Source organism: Rhincodon typus, chromosome 13, assembly GCF_021869965.1.
Source record: "Rhincodon typus isolate 14 chromosome 13, sRhiTyp1.1, whole genome shotgun sequence".
Lineage (NCBI taxonomy): Eukaryota > Metazoa > Chordata > Chondrichthyes > Orectolobiformes > Rhincodontidae > Rhincodon > Rhincodon typus.
Genome location: NC_063344.1, coordinates 65,387,079 through 65,404,176, shown reverse-complemented (window position 1 = coordinate 65,404,176; position 17,098 = coordinate 65,387,079). Strand labels below are relative to the sequence as shown.

Genomic DNA, 17,098 nt, shown 5'->3' with positions numbered 1-17,098 from the left:
GGGGGGAAGGGAGCTCAGAAATAAATAGAGAGAGGAGGAATGGGGCTATGGGAAGGTAGGTGGGATGGTGATAGGTAGGGCATGGTGGGGATTGGTCAGTAAGGTGGGAGGAGTGGATAGATGGGAGAGAAGGTGGACATGTTGTGTCACGTCAAGGAGGTGGGGATGAGAGGGAGGGTTGGTCATGGGATGAGGCCGGGGTGGGGGTGGGGAGATTTTAAAACTGGTGAATTCTATGTTTCAGCCATTGGGCTGTAGGCTCCCGAGATGGAATGTGAGGTGCTGCTCCTCCAGTTTGCGGGTGGTGTCAGTGTGACACTGGAGGAGGCCCAGGATGGACATGTCACCCAGGGAGGTGGAGGGGGAGTTAAAATGGTTGGCAACCGGAAGGTGTTGTTTGAGAATGAGAATAGTTTTGTTTATTCATAGAATGTGGATATCACCGGCTGGGCCAGCATTTATTGCCCTTCCAAGTGACTTACTACACTATTTCAGAGGGTAGTCACATCTAGGGTCTGAAGTCACATCTAGGCCAGACCAAGTAAGGTCAGCAGATTTCCCTTCCCAAGGGCATTCATCAACTAGATGGGTATTTGAGGCAATTGACAGTAGTCATCATCAGATTAGCTTTTAATTCAGACTTTTTTTTTATTGAATTCAAATATCATCAAGCATGATGGGATTTGAACCCATGTTCCCAGAGCATTAGTCTGGGATTCCAAATTACTCACTTAGTGACATAACCACAATGCCGCACCCTTCCCTTAATCGTTGGTGTACACCATGTCTAACAATGACTGCAGCAGTCATGTGCACAAAAAAGAAATGTGTTGATGCAGGCTTGGATGGCCGAAGGGCCTGTTCCTGCGCTGTACTGTTCTTTGTTCTTTGTTCGAAGAGTCTGTGCTACTGAGTACATCCAGAGAACAGTATTAAAGGTCACAGTGAAAACAGATGCTCACTTTTCCCACTATGTTTAGGCTCTGCTCACTCCTGATCCAGGCTTGTCCGTAGACAACTGCAGAAGTGTGCCAGAGGTAGAGCCAAAGGTCACCCAGAGTAAACACCTTTCGCGTTGTGTGTGCGTGAGAAAGAAAGAGAGAGTGAGAAAGAAAGACAGTGAGAGATGGTAAGAGTGAGAGAATGGGGGACAAGTATAGAGGATCTAGCCATTTATCTCATATACTGTCTGTGAGGCCTTGCTGTGTGAAAATTGGCTCCCACTTTATACGATCTAGAACAATAACCGCACCTTGAAAGTAATTCACTAACTGTGAAATGTTCCAGAACACCTTAAAGGACCTCAACAACATCTATGTAAATACAGAAAGTCCACCCATGAGCTGGGCAGAGTGCCAAAAACCAGCAAATTGGCAACAAGTTGGGAGACTCCCAATTCCCCTCTATTCCGCCACCTCCCTGCCCCATCTCCAAATGCATTAAGACATTTTTTTTAGGAAAGCTGAGTAAGGTTCAACATCAGTCACATGTATTCGGCCTCTAGGTCAGTGTGCTGTACACAGAAGATTGGTACTGCCTCAGGAACAGACTGCTAACAGAAGCCAGAACAATATCAAACACTCAGCAAGGTGTCAATAGTGTGTGCTCAAAGCATTTAATGCAAATTTTGTCAAAACATTAAATTCCACATCGATCTGAGCTGTTGACAAGTTGGATTCGTTTACAGGCAGCAACCTATTGAACTACCAAAGATTGATGCTTTGATGGCTCTGACAAAGACCTCCCCAAATAAATACACTCACCTGTAGGACATTTTTCATCAGTTGCTGACTTTCACTTTCCACAACATTAGCCCTGAAAAGGTTCAGAAGCCAAAGTTGTTGGACCACCTTGTCCACACATTATGTTTCATCCTGACACTGAGCAAGAAGGAGCTACATAACCCTAGATTTCTACCTTGGACGTTTTGGATTTAGCTCGTCTTCAGCATGATATGGGGCAGTGGTGGGATAAAGAGAAGTGCTATAACCCTAACTGTTGTGGGCGAGCATGGTTAAGGGCGAAAAAACATCAGCAAGAGTTCCCATCCCAAAGACTGGCAGAATCTTATTGCATATCAATATCTCAAAAGAAAAGAGGGAGAACATTTGAGCAGCAGAGTGTTTGAATAGCTCTAAAGATCTCAATTTCTCTTTCTTTCTCCAGCTAAATATTTATAACATTTTGTATAGTTCACATCAGAAACAGTTCATATAATAGACAGTGGAGGAGTTCACCTACTCTGACTTTTCACTAATTGGGAAAAGCATTCCCAGGAAGTAATAGAATCATGCAGCATGCAGACAGACCCTTCGCTCCAACTAATGTCACTCATTTTTCATGAGCTGGGTGAGAGCTTGTCCTAAGCAACTTTACTACAGCATCTTATTGACAGTGGAGGGAAAGAGTTGGTTTGATAAACTTTGGCTCATGGCTTTGGAATGGTCCTTGCACCCAAGAACGAACATCAATTTCCAATGCGAAAAGAATGTCTCCAAATACTGGAACAGTAAATCCTCAGAATGCCACTCTCCCACATTTACTCCTGGCATTGTGCCTCAACTGTTTTGTTGGCACACTGGATGCCAAATTAGAAAACAGTGTGAGCCAATAACAATGGATGATTTGGTTTCTTGCTCTGACAAAAGCACATCATTGCTTTGAACCAATCCTGGCTAATCAATGTAGAATCTCCAGTCCGAGCACCACCGAGCAAATTCATTGATACGGCAGAGTTGTGCAATTCACTAATTACTGGCTGTTAACAGAAAGCTTCTGCTCTGGAGAGGTGCAAGTGTGAGAGGCAAATATTGACAGCCAAATGCCAAGAAATATTTCAAAGCATTTTTTTTAAAAAACATGAAAGCAGGAGCAAACAGCTCGTTAGTTCATGCGCAATCAAACGGAACTTTAAAAACTATCCAAATCACTTGAACTGCTTGATTAGATTCTAGCCTGTAACTCCCTCCAGGTATCTGTTATTCTATATATAATCACCTAAGTTGTTTGATTAGATTCCAGTATGGAAACCCCTCTCAGTATCCATTGTTCTATGTATAAATAATTCAAACCTCTTGTGTGTAACTCACTCCAACCTATCCAATTTTTTACGTCTGATTTCAGCTTAGCGGTAGCCTTCTTGCTTTTAAGCCTAGACATACTGGCATTAGATGCAGTCTCAGAAAGGTCAACTAGGCTGACACCAGGGATGGAGGGACTGTCTTGCGGGGACGATTTGATTAGATTGGGCCTGTATTGGAATATATAAGAACGAGTGGTGACCTCATTGTATTTTACAAAGATTCTTAAGAGGATTTGACAGGGTAGATCTGGAAAGGTGGTTTCCCCTTGTGGGAGTGTCTAGGAGCAGAAGGCAAAATCTCAGAATAAGAATCACCCATTTAATACGGAATTCTTTACTGTTGAGGTTGGGTCGTTAAGTATATCCAAGCCTGAAACTGGCAGATTTTTAAACAGGAAGGAAATCAGGGACTACGAGGAAAAGGCAGGGAAGTGGAGTTGAGAGTTATCAGATCAGCCATGACCTGCAGAGAGGAAAGAGCTGCTAGGATTCAACCCAGAATATTTGGATTAGACCGTAAGGTGTAGGGGCAGAAGGCAGCCATTCAGCCCATCGCTGAATGGCCTCCTTCTGCCCCTATATCTTATGGTCTCTGCGTGCCCCCGACAATCCTGTGGCTCTGGTTCCTTTTGGCTTTGCCCAAGATCATGGACAACCTGCAAGTCGTCCAGAACTTACTGTCGAAGCTGCTGTGTTGCGTCGTGAGCATCATCTGCACCGTATGGCTGGCATTCCTCACCATTGCCTCGAATTCACTGAGGCTCCGTTTGGCCAAGTTGTCCTCCATTTCGCTTGTGCAGCAGGTGTAACCCTGTGGGCAGATCCGCAGGTGCTCTCCTGAAACACAACACACATCCAAAATGTGAGAATAAAGCTTGGTGGTGTTACGGACCAGACCAAAACCCCCTTAAAATATATTAAGAATGGCCCTAACTTTTTCTTACTTTAAAGGTGAGTGTAAGGCATTGCATTCTGGATGTAAATAGATTGGTCAAACTATCAGTCTTGAAGCAAAATATACCATATTCATACACTATAGTTAAAATAAAACATAAGAAGGAAGAAATTAGAATAACAACTCTATTGGAAAACTTAACAGAATAATAGATTATTTAACCATGAAACAGTAACTGTTCCAATATAGTAGCATCCTATAAACATACCCTTGGCAAAGGCAAATTCAGTGAAATACATTGTCTCACAGGCAGTACAGGTGGGAAAATATCAAGAAAAAAACTCAGCGTAGCAGGGAGAGATGTACTGTAGCGTCCAAACTCCGTTTCAAGAGCCCAACAACCATCACTGAAAAACTAGAACAAAAGGTCCTGATTCTGTGGGAGCTTGATCCCACCCATTCAGGCTGCTTCTATTGTTTCAACTTTAAAAAACCCAAGGCCTCCCAAGCTGTTTATTGGATTCAAAAAGACAGCTTGTCACCTCTGTCTTAAAACCTCTCGTGAGAAATAAAAGGACCAAATCCACCTCTTACAGCCATAGTATCATCACAGTGGAGGGGCTGAAAACAACTAAAAGCTTTCTTAAAGCATTTTCAAATTTTCACAAAATGTAATTTCCAATAGCCCATTGGAAGTGAAGGAACACTTAAAGTTTTCTGTTCTTAGCAGTCCTAACAGAAGCATTATTAAAGGTGTTCAAAATGATAAGGAGCTCTGATAGCAATGATAGGGACAAGTTGCTTCCACTGGAAGGAGCAGAGGGCAGGATTTAAGATCATTGGCAAAAATCAATGGTGAGGAGTTGGGGGAGCGGGGAGGCGGGGAAAGTCAGGAGACTTTTTTAAATAAAGGCAAATGAATTGAAACGGTTCAGATGTACTGCCTCTAAAGATGTTGAAAGCAGATCCAGCAAAAAAGAATTCAAAGGGAAATTTGATAAATACCCTTCTCAAGTAATGGGGAAAGAGGGTGAGTGGGATAAACTGGATAGCCTTAGGCCAATATCTGAATAATTTGTGACATGATGTGGTAAGTATTTCATTATGTCTCATGATCAGTATAAATTTAAGGGCATGTTTATGAAATCATGACATTTAGAGCATGTTACCAGAAGGTCCAATAATCTCATACTCCATCTTAGCTCAGATTACTTGAAGCATGGCATGATATTGAAAACATGCTGTTCTGTTGTAAACTACTAGCTTAATACTAGCCCAGATACTTAATGTGCCTCAGCAATATAACGGTTGCATTTAAAATGTTGGTTGCAATAAGTATCTGTTGGATTCTTCTACATCACAACGTTCAGGCCCAATTTCTTACAATAGGGGAGATAACATGAACATTATCACAACACAACACCCTACCAGAGACAAATTCACACCAGTGAGAGTAGCAAGCTTGGGAGGAACAGGTGATTTTGGAACATGGTCTGCACCATGTGAGTTTTCTTCACATCATGTCTGGGAGTATGTAGATTAACTGATGGAGAGTGTCACTGCCCCAGTTCATCCACAACTCCATTAATACTGTATATTATGACAATTGCAAGATGAATTAGATGCATTTCGGTCTCTTGTCAATCAGTTACTCCTATGTTCCCATTTGTCATGCACTTACTGGGTAGGGCCTATATACACAATACCTTCAGACACTTCCAGCATCAAAAATTGAAAACAAACAGTTCACACATAGCTAATCACCCAACTGGTTTGAGGACCAGATTGTTTAGTTTTTGATTAGTGTGGAAATTTCCAAAATGCATGTTCCTGCGCTGCTAACCGGACACATTTATTACAAAAGCCTGTTGTTCTTCATCAAACTCCTTTTCTCCCCTCTCCTCAAGCAACTCCTAAAACACCAATTGCCTCTGGTAACTTGTCCAATTGTTTTGTTAAACACAAGCTCTTCCAACAGGCATATTTAACACTAACGAGGAGCTATCTTTAGTCACCTCTTCAAGCTACGTGCTAAATAATCATGACACTTGTACTAACTCTTCATTGTATGTAAATTAGCACAGACAAACTTAATCTGTAAGTTTTATGCAAACACTACATTATGTTACTGAGCCATGGGCTACTTGACATTAATTGTGTTGAATTTTCATTAGCAACAACATAGCTGAGCTACCCAGCAGTCCACCGGCAAAAGACACTTAAATAACAGCAAAATACTGCAGGTGCTGGGAAATGAAACAAACAGCAAATCCTGGAGAAACTCAGCAGGTCTGGCAACATCTGCGGAGAGAGAAACACAGTTAACCGTTTGTGTCTGGTACAACTCTTCTTCAAAACTGCCAGTTCTGGAAGTCATACCAGACTGGAAACACTGTGTCTTCGCAGATGATGCCCGACCTGCACAGTTTCCCCAGCGTTCCCTGGGTCATTTCGCTGGTCAGAGCTGCGGATCACAGGTTCAATCCCAGAGTTCATTCATCTCATCCAGTGCAACCCGAGTTGTGGATATGGCCTTGAAAGAGGTAAGGGTCAGCCGCTATCCCACTCCTGATTGTCACATAGTGAACCAAACCGAAAGCACAAGTAAAAGGAAAACCCAAGCTTCCTCGTTCACAACTCGCCACTCTCCCCACGACCTGTTAACATACACTTTCTATTTACTCACATTGCCTTTAGGTATACCAGACTGATTCCTGGGATGGCAGGATGGACATATGGAGAGAGACTGGATCAGTAATGCTATGTTCACCCGAGTTGAGAACAATCTGGAGGGGTTTCTCATAAAAGACAGATAGAATTCTAACATTAAACAGGGTAAACACAGGAAGGATGTTCCCAATGACCAAGAAGTCTAGAAATCAGGTCATAGACTAAGGACATGGCGTAGGCCACAAAAGACTGAGGAGAAATTTCTTCACCCAGAGGGTGGTGAGCGTGTGGAATTCTCTGCCACAGAAAGCGGTTGAGGTCAAAATGTGGAATGATTTCAAGGAGTTGGATACAACTCTTAAGGGTAAAAGGGGTCAAAGAGTATGGATAGAAATCACTCAGTGGGGGATGGATTGGTGGGCACATGGTACATGTTGGCTGTCAAGATTGACATGGCCCAAAACAATTGCCTCAGATCATCTGTGATGACAGGGACAAAGAAGAATACAAGTATTAGCTTTATTGTCATATGTACTCACATGAGTACAGTGAAAAGTTTACAAGTCAGCACTTACAGCACCATCGTGGGGGGTAAAATATTAGAATACTAGAGGAATAAAAAGTCCATCAATAAATAAGACAGAGAATTAAGGAGGTCAGAATTATAGTCAATTCCAACCCTGACCACACCAGGCTTCACCTCAAGGCCAGGAGTAGAGTCCACACTGAGGCCGGGAGTCCATGCTGGCTTTCACCTCAGACATCGCCAATGCTGCCCAAGGGAAAGAGGTAAAAACAAAAATAAAAAATAATGCAAAAAGAGACAGAGGAAAAAGTAAAGAAATGGACAGAGCTGACGGGCTCCAGCTCAGCTCTGCCACCATCTTGGAGAGTCGACCAAGAGATTTTAATTTGTAGTCTCTGAGCCCAAAGTTTTTGAATTCTTCGATAGGTGCATTAGTTGGCCATGTCAAAGGGCAGTGAAGAGTCATATGTAGATCAGACCTGGTTAGAAGAGTCCTCCACTACAAGGACATTAGTAAGCCAGATGGGGTTTCATGACAATCGATGTTAGTTTCATGGCCATCATTACAGAGAGTCATAAATCGGGAATGGCAAGCGAAGTAATTGAATTTAAAATCCTCCAGCTGCCCTGATGGGATTCGAACCCGCGTGTCCGGAGCATAATGCCGGGATGGCCAGTTCAGTGACTTTACTCTGGTCCCCCTGAAGATGTCGATCCTAATCACACTGCACAGATGTGAGCACTCAATCTAGGCTCCATTACAGTAGTGAGGCAGTGCATTGTTCATCCAAGAAGCCCAGTCAGTGAAGGATTGTATAGAAGACACCCTTTACATGCTAGGATATTTATTTGCACTTACACATTCCAAGCATGAACTTAAGGTCATAAGATGTAGGAGCGAGAGTAAGTCATTCAGCTCATTGATCCTCCTCCACCATTCAACAAGATCACAACTGATTTGACAATTCTCAACTCCGCTTTACCATAGATTCCTTTACTGTTTAAAAAATCTGGGTCTCTCACCCCTAAATACACTTAATTACCTAACCTCTGCAGTCCTCTGTAGTAAAGAATTCTATTGATTCATTGGCCTCAGATAAGAAATTCCTCCTCATTTCTGTCTTAAACATCTTACTGTAAGATGAGAGTCTCTTAGACTCTCCCCAAAGTGGAAACAACCTTTTCATTTTTACACTGTCAAGTCACCCAAGAATCTTGTATGTTTCAATAAGGTTGTCTCTCATTCTTTTAAATTCCATTGAGTACAGGCCTGACATTCTTAACCTCTCCACATAAGCCAGTCCCAGCAAGCCAGGGATCAACCTTAGTGAACCTTCACTGGACTGCCTCCAATGCCAGTATATCTTCCCTCAGATAAGGTGCCCAAAACTGATCACAGTATTCTAGACATGCTCTAACTAGTGCCTTGTAGAGATTTAGCAGAACCTCCTCACTTTTATATTTCATTTACTTTAACATAAATGCCCAACACTCCATTTGCCTTCCCCATTCCTACTCGCTAGCTCCTTGTGATTTATGTAAAAGAGGACTCCCAAATTACTGTCCTGTAGCTTTCTGCAGTCCTTCTTCATGTAAATAATACTCAGCTTTATCATCCCTGTGAAAGTGCATAACCTCACATTTTCTCCACATTATCTTACATCTGCCAAGCTCGATGGTCATCTTAACCCTACAAGCAATTTTAGTCCATGTCTATTTGAAGAGGCTCAAGTGAATCCTTGGTTAAATCCCATACAATTTACCAAAAGTAATCGAGATATTTTTCATCAACCTGTTCAGAGATGTTAAGACACACCTCTGCAGCAAGTGGGACTTGAACCCAGGCCTCCTGGCTCAGAGAGAGAGGGACATCACTGCGTCACAAGAACTCTAACAGAAGTAATCTACAAATAATGTGCAGCATTGTTACAGTTTTTGTTTTGATTTATCATAGTCACATGTACCCAAGTTCAATGAAAAACTTTGATTTGCGAGCGCAAAGGCAGATCATAGCAAACAAGAACATGGAGATCACAGGGTGCTTAGACAGAGTGAGGCATAGAGGTTACACTGCACAGGATGTGCGCAAAGCAGGATCAACATTAGCAAAATCAACATTATTTGAAGTTCGAGAGTCCATTCATCAATCTAATAACAGCAGGGAAGAATCTGTTCTTGAACATGTTGGTGTTTGAGTTCAAGCTTTTGTATCTTCTGCCTAATAGGACAGGCTGTAGGAGAGCATTACCGGGTGGGAGGGGTCTTTGATGATGTTGGCAGCCTTTCTGCAGCAGCGAGCCATGTAAATGGAGTTCATGGATGAGGGGTTGGTTTCTGTGATGGTCCGGGCTGTGCACCCCACCTTCCATAGTTTCTTACAGTCCTTGGCAGAGCAGTTGCCGTACCAGGCCGTTATGCACCCAGACAGTATGCTTTCTATGGTGCATCTGTAAAAGTTGGTGAGGGACCTGATGGACATGCAAATTTCCTGAGCCGCCTGAGGAAGGAGAGGCATTGAGATGTTCAACAGAAGTTGCACTTGCCCTCTCAGGTGGATGCAAAATAACTCACTGCACTATTTCATAGACGAACAGAGAATTCTCCTCACTACCCTATCCTATAGGAATTCCACAATTATAATTACTTCAAAGGATTACCTGCACATTGTCTTATTGCTTTTGTGGGAACTTGCTGTGCACAAATTAGTTACCACGGTCTTCATATGACAATAAGGACTGCATTTCAACGGTACTTCAACGTTGCGACATCATGAAAGGCAAGGTCCAAATATAGTTAACAAGGTGTAGAGCTGGATGAACACAGCAGGCCAAGCAGCATCAGAGGAGCAGGAAGGCTGACGTTTCGGGTCTAGACCTTTCTTCAGAAATGGAGGAGGGGAAGGGGATTCTGAAATAAATAGGGAGAGAGGGGGAGGCAGATGGAAGATTCACAAGTGGACTTCACAAGCTTCAAAATCTCCCCTCCCCCGACCGCATCCCAAAACCAGCCCAGCTCGTCCCCGCCTCCCTAACCATTCCTCCCACCTCAAGCTCCACCCCCATCTCCCACCTACCAGCCTCATCCTTCCTCCTTGACCTGTCTGTCTTCCCTTGACTGACCAACCCCCACCCTAACTCCCCACCTACACTCACCTTTACTGGCTCCATCCCCATCTCTTTGGCCTGTCTGTCTCCTCTCCACCTATCTTCTCCTCTATCCATCTTCTATCCGCCTCCCCCTCTCTCCCTATTTATTTCAGAACCCCCTTCCCCTCCCCCATTTCTGAAGAAGGGTCCAGACCCAAAACGCAGCCTTCCTGCTCCTCTGATGCTGCTTGGCCTGCTGTGTTCATCCAGCTTTACACCTTGTTATCTCAGATTCTCCAGCATCGGCAGTCCCCACTATGTCCAAATATAGCTGTTTTTCCTTTAAAGCACAGAGAATAAAGGGTCTCATGTGGCTCCAACAGTGCATGATTTAATCCAATCCAGAATGCCAAATAGCTGAAAAGGTGGAAGAGGCTGAGGGTGGTCGCGAATGGTGGAATTTGATGGTAACTAATTTATTTTTGTTTCCTTCCACCCTATCTTCCCCTCTCAGAGAGATTACACATTCTTCCTGCCTCTGTGTGAACTTGATATAATTCAGAGGCGAGCGCAGGACTTCCAGTTTGCAGTTGTGGTGTTTTGCCTGTCAGCCTTTTGTCCTCTGTCTCAAGCCTAGCTTGCAACACAGGCTTGGGAGGCTGAGTGAAATTCATATGCTGAATGGTGCTTACACTGGGATAGGCTCAGAAGTGGCCTCATTTCACATTTGCAAAGGTTAAGTATGAATGGCAAGGGTGGCGAAAAAAAGGACAAGAACTCGCGAAGGTTAGCGTGTTATCTAAAGAGAGGGAGTGACATTTCCAGCTTCTATTTTTAAGCTATGGAAAAAAAAGTTATTATTAACACAACCAGCCATTTCTTTCTCCATTGCTGTTCATATCATTTTGTTAAATTATAGCTTTGAATGTTGAATTGTGCTGACAGGTGAAGCTTTACAAATCAGCCACTTCAGCATTTGGTAAGGGAAATGTAATTAGCATCAATAAAAGGTCCTCATTAACCCTGGCGCGGAGAGATTGAGTCTCTCACTTTCAGCATCATTACATCAGCAGTGTTAACTTTTTCCAAGTCACTCTCTCCAATGAAGTCATCGGCAAAGTCTCATATATGTATATATATGTAAAGATTAACAAAGGGACAACTTGCGTTTATATGACACCTTTCAGGACCTCAGAACTTCCCAAATACTTTACAACAAACGAAATACTTTGTGCCATTGTAAAAGTAGGGACCATGGCACCCAATTGATGTGCAGTAACATCCCAGCAACAGCAATGTGAGATTAGCATTTTTTTTATAAAATGATGAATGAGTGGATAAAATATTGACTTTAGTCTCTAAGCAGCACTCCTACGTTCTTATTCAAAACAATGCCTTGGGATCATTTCCATCTCTGAAGAGCGGACATGGATCGATGTCAATATTCCTTTGTTTTTATCAAATGTTAGTTGAAATAATGACAGAATATCTGGTCATTATTGCACTGCTACATGTGGGAGCTTGCTCTATGAAAACTGGCTGCAACACATCTCACATTATAACAGTAAGGAGACTTCAAAGCTACTTCTCTGGTAATGAAATGCTTAAGGATTGATTAAAAAAAAGGTTATAGATTCAATTTAAATGCAAGTCCATCCATCCTTTTGTACCTACTAATCACTATCTTTACATTCCTGCATCTTCATTTTGATCTTTTTAAATCTACTCATTTCTGATATGATGGCCCTGATCGTTCATCATGGCTTAGCCTATTCTATAAGAGCTGATCGTAGTGTTTCAGCATCTCCCATATGGCCAGTCTGCCAGATGTATTGATTATAGTGCAGTGGCACAGGGCATAGAGTCATAGAGCTGTACAGCACGGAATTAGACCCTTCGGCCCAACTCGTCCATGCCGACCAGATATCCTAAATAAACCCAGTTCCATTTGCCAGCATTTGGCCCACATCCCTCTAAGCCCTTCCTATTCATATACCCATCCAGATGTCTTTTAAATGTTGTAATTGTACCAGCCTCCACCACTTCCTCTGGCAGCTCATTCCATACATGCACCACCCACTGCATGAAAAAGTTCCCCCTGAGGTCTCTTTTAAGTCTTCCCCCTCTCACCTTAAACTTGTGCCCTCTAGTTTTGGACTCCCCTACCCTGAGGAAAAGACCTTGGCTCTTCACCTTGCAGTATCCATGCCCCTCATGATTTTATACACCTCTAGAAGGTCATTTCTTGGCCTCCGACACTCCAGGGAAAATAGCTCCAGCCTAATTCAGCTTCTCCCTTTAGTTCAAACCCTCCAATCCCGGCAACATCCTTGTAAATCTTTTCTAAGCCCTTTTAAGTTTCACAACATCTTTCTTATCGCAGGGAGACAAGAATTGACTCATTATTCCAAAAGTGGCCTAACCAATGTCCTGTACAGCCGCAACATGACCCTCCCAACTCCTATACTCAATGCACTGATCAATAAAGGCGAGCGTGCCAATGCCTTCTTCACTATCCTGTCTACCTGTGACTCCACTTTCAAGGAACTATGAACCTACACTCCAAGGTTTCTTTGTTCAGCAACACTCTCCAGGACCTTACCATTAAGTGTATATGTCCTGCCCTGATTGACCTAACCAAACTCAGCACTTCACATTTATCTAAATTAAACTCTATCTGCCACCGTTCGGCCCATCTGATTGAGGTCCTGTTGTATTCTGAGGTAACCTTCTTGCCTGTGCACTACATTTAAGGATAAAGGGTGAATTTTTTAGGACCTAGGAGAAATCCTGTCACCCAGAGACTGGTGAGCCTGTGGAATTCACTAGCACAGAAAGTGGTTGAAGCCAAAACCTTGTATTTTCCAAGAAGAAAGTAGGTAGAGCTCTTCTGTCTGAAGGGATCAAGGGATATAGGGGCAGGGTGCGGTGGGGAAAAAGGGGGTAGGATTAGGGTACTGAGGTAAACGATCAGCAATGATCACACTGAATGGCGAAGCAGGCCCGAGGGGTTTTTCATGTTTATGTGCTGCAGATAGATACAGACTGCGAGGCTATATCAGAAAACTGGGGTGGAGGATCAGGAAGGCAGCATGTGAATTTTTGTGTACAATACTGCGAACAGCACAAGAGCAGAGAATGTTTACGCCTGAGCATCAATGGAGTTTCAAAGAGCAGCGATGGGGGTTGAGGAGTGCACATCAATGAAAAACCCTCTATAGGCAACCAGGGAAGTAGGGTTTAAACAACTGAGATCTCATAATAAAGTTGCGTGAGAGAGATAGATTTTTCCACCTCCTTAACCTGCCGAATCACTCAGACTAGTGTATCCCAACAGTAATCTAATGACAGTCCTAACCAGTTATGCCGAGGTCCTCAGTGTCAATATATTCTTTTAAGGAAACTCAACAACAGTTGAAACATGACCAACACAGCTGCCTCAAACCCTCTAGTGAATACCACTCTACTGTCCTCTCCTCCCATGTTGACAAGTAGCAAGAGACGACAACCTCAATGAGCCAGTAATCAGTTGGCTACCTGTCAGGGCCTGCCATTTCAGAATAATAACACTCACTTTGATCTCAGCTTGACAACAACTGCCCGGGATTCCCCCGGTAAAGCAAGTCAAACTGAGACGGAGTTTGAACCCTGGGCTTGAGTTCGTCATACTTGCCCACGACTACAAGAGCATCCAAGGTCAGATAATCAGTTGTGACACTGGCTAGGTGCCTACACAGTGACCTTGAATCCCTGTTCCTCCATTGCAGCTGATGCTTTGTGTAGCCATCATGCAGGAATCCAAGGAAGTGAAGTTGAGGGATTATTAGATCAGCCGTGATCTCACTCGTTGGCAAAGCAGACTCGTTGGGCTGACTAGTCTACTTCTGCCCTTGCATCTTATGGTCTCATCCTTTCCATCAGACCAGAGTCTCTCACCATTTGAGAATTAATCCACATTTCTGTTTTTCCTATAAAAGTAGATAATGTTGCACTTCTCATTTTATTTATCTTACTATAAACATAGAATATGGAGTCAGCTCATCGAGCCTAGTACACCACTCACGGCAATCATGTGTGATCATTCAACTCAGTACCGCTGGTTCCACTTTCACCCCAAACTCTTCAACCCTAAGAACTATATCCATGTCCTTCAGAAAAACAAATATTCAACGTTTTGGCTTCAACCACTTTCTGTGGCAGAGATTTCCACGGGCTTACCACTCTGGGTGAAGGAATTTATCCTCATCGGAGTCCTAAAAGGCCTGATCCATATCAAGATATCTCTCATTCATACGGTGTGAGGCTCACTGGTTAGGCCCGCATTAATTGCTTATCCATAATTGCCCTGTAAAAAAGGTGGTGGTGAGCTGGCTTCTTTAAATGCTGCAGTCCTTCTAGTGTAGGTTGACCCACAATCCTATTAGAGAGGGAGTTCCAAGACTTTGACCCAGTTATAGTGAATGAATAGCGATATACTTACTAATTAAGATGGTATTCCATCTGCCAAAAGTTTGCCCATTTATTTATCCTCTCTAAGTCCCCTTGAAATATTTTTGCATCCTCTTCAAACTATTCACACTTCCACTTAGATTTGTATCATCTGCAAATGTAGACATATTACATTTAATTCCCACATCCAAATTGTCCAGTGACCATGCTTCAAAATTGACTAGTTGCAGAGCACGACACAAAAGCCACTATTTAAATGCCAATCTTTCTCTCCTGCGTGACCTGCAGTGATATCCACTGTTCTGGTACCACAGGTAAAACGATACCTTTGACAAAGAAAATGATGGTTCCTTTTGAGAGAATCAAAACACTTTACAGCTTGTGCCAAAACTAACAGGAAACATTATTGGAAAATAATTAGAAATAACCTGCAGCATTATACTGGAATGAAGACTGAAGCGTTTAGTACTCTGGTCCAAACCCACAAATCTAACAAGCAAGAACTAGCATTAATAAAATAACTTAGTAAGTGCCCCAGGAAGTACCTCAAAGCCTCTAACTTCCAATTGAATACTTTGAAGAATTCTAGGCAAATGTAAAAGAGGGAATGAAAGGCCTATTAATGTCCTTTTATGGTGCAGATTGAAGGAATGTAGAATGGTGCACAGTGAAGGAGCAGTGCTTAGTGAAGGTGACAGTGGAGGACAGCTGGGGAAAACAATGTAAAGGTAGGGCAAGGACAAGGGAGATGACGACAAGGTTAAGAAGGGACGAGGCAAGGCAAGACAAAGCTAAAGAGCAAAGTGGGAGTTGAGGAACAGGGTGAGGCTGAAGAAACCAAAAAAATGCTGGAGATCACAGTGGGTCAGGCAGCATTCATGAAGTGAAAACAAGCTGACGTTTCGAGTCTAGATGACTCTTCATCAGAGCTGACATGAGGCTGAGGAATAGCATTTAAAAAAAAACAAAAAAGACACAAGGTTCCTAATTCAAGTCCAAATCTAACAAACAGCTCAGCATTTATACGCACTTATAGTGTTTTAAAGAACCAGAAGACAGCATTGCCTAGGAATTTGTGCAGTTTAATCCATTTCACACTTTCCAATAGTTTTGTCATGTCTTGTTAACAAAGTGGGATGACTCACTGTCTGGGAGAACAATCTTTCCACAATCTATTTCAGCATTTGGTTCTATTCTTCTGTAATTGTGAATCTGATGCCATAACTACACTGCAATTTTCATACCAGGACAGCTGTAAAAGTCTCCTTACTCTGGCTCCAAAGCAGTGGGAAACACAAGCGAAAGCCATTCTATATGCCCTCGATAGCTGTAGTTCAATCCTAGTATTGTAGCGCCTCAGTCAGACTGGAGTGGGTTCAAGTTCCATGCCAGTGACTTGAACAAGTGAGTTGATGTGTGTGCCAGTTCTGCAGTGCCATCTTTCAGATGGGAAATGAAAATGTGGATAAAAGGATCACAAAGCTATATTGCAAAACAAAAGGAACAGGAGCTATCCTTAGGGTGGCACAGTGGTTAGCACTGCTGCCTCACAGCACCAGGGACCCGGGTTCGATTCCACCTTCAGGCAACTGTCTGTACAGGGTTTGCACATTCTCCCCGCGTCTGCGTGGGCTTTCTCCCACAGTCCAAAGATGTGCAGGTTAGGTGGCCTGGCCACATCAAATTGCCCATAGTGAGCAGGGATGTGTGGGTTAGCCATGGGAAAAATGCAGCGTTACGGGGATAGGATAAAGGAGGTGGGTGTGGGTGGGATGCTCTTTGGACGGTCAGTGTGGACTCAATGGGCTGAATGGCCTTCTCCCACACTGTAGGGATTCTATGGGGTCCTAGCAAATACTATCCTTCAACTAAGAGCATTTGAAAGCTCAGATCAGAAAGTTGTGAGTTTAAGGCATTCTCAGGGCCTTCAGTACAACGAACTAAGCTGTTACTTTAGTGCAGTGTTGAAGGGTACTGCAATAACTGAGGTGCCATCTTTCAGACAAGATAATAAACCATGTAATAAAAATGAAAGATGGCGCAGTATCCTTTTGAAGATGAACCAGGGAATCACCCCTGGTGTCCTGGCCAATATCTATCCTACAATACAGATCACAATCGTCGATAGTCTGGTCACTATCACACACTGTTTATGGGTATCTCCTACATTTCAACAAACAGTGACAACATTCCAAACGTACTTTATTGGATGTAAATTGCTTTGGAATATCCAGTGGTCACGAAAGGTGCTATATTAATACATTATCTTGCTTTTTCACTTCTACATTTTGACCCTCAACAGCATTTTTATGTTGAGAGACCAATGAGTCAGCCTTATCATGACCACATTATACAGAAGCTTCAATTTTCAGTTCAGTGTTATTTGCATG

At 43.0% G+C, this 17,098-nt stretch overlaps 1 protein-coding gene across 1 annotated transcript in view; it reads right to left on the bottom strand.

Moving 5' to 3' along the window:
* Nucleotides 1–17,098, bottom strand: part of LOC109932539 (glypican-1-like) — a 190,157-nt gene that overhangs the window by 111,670 nt on the left and 61,389 nt on the right. Inside the window, exon 2 of the mRNA XM_048604746.1 lies at nt 3,761–3,919. Coding sequence (XP_048460703.1) covers nt 3,761–3,919 — 159 coding nt within the window. The remainder of the gene's footprint in view (nt 1–3,760; nt 3,920–17,098) is intronic.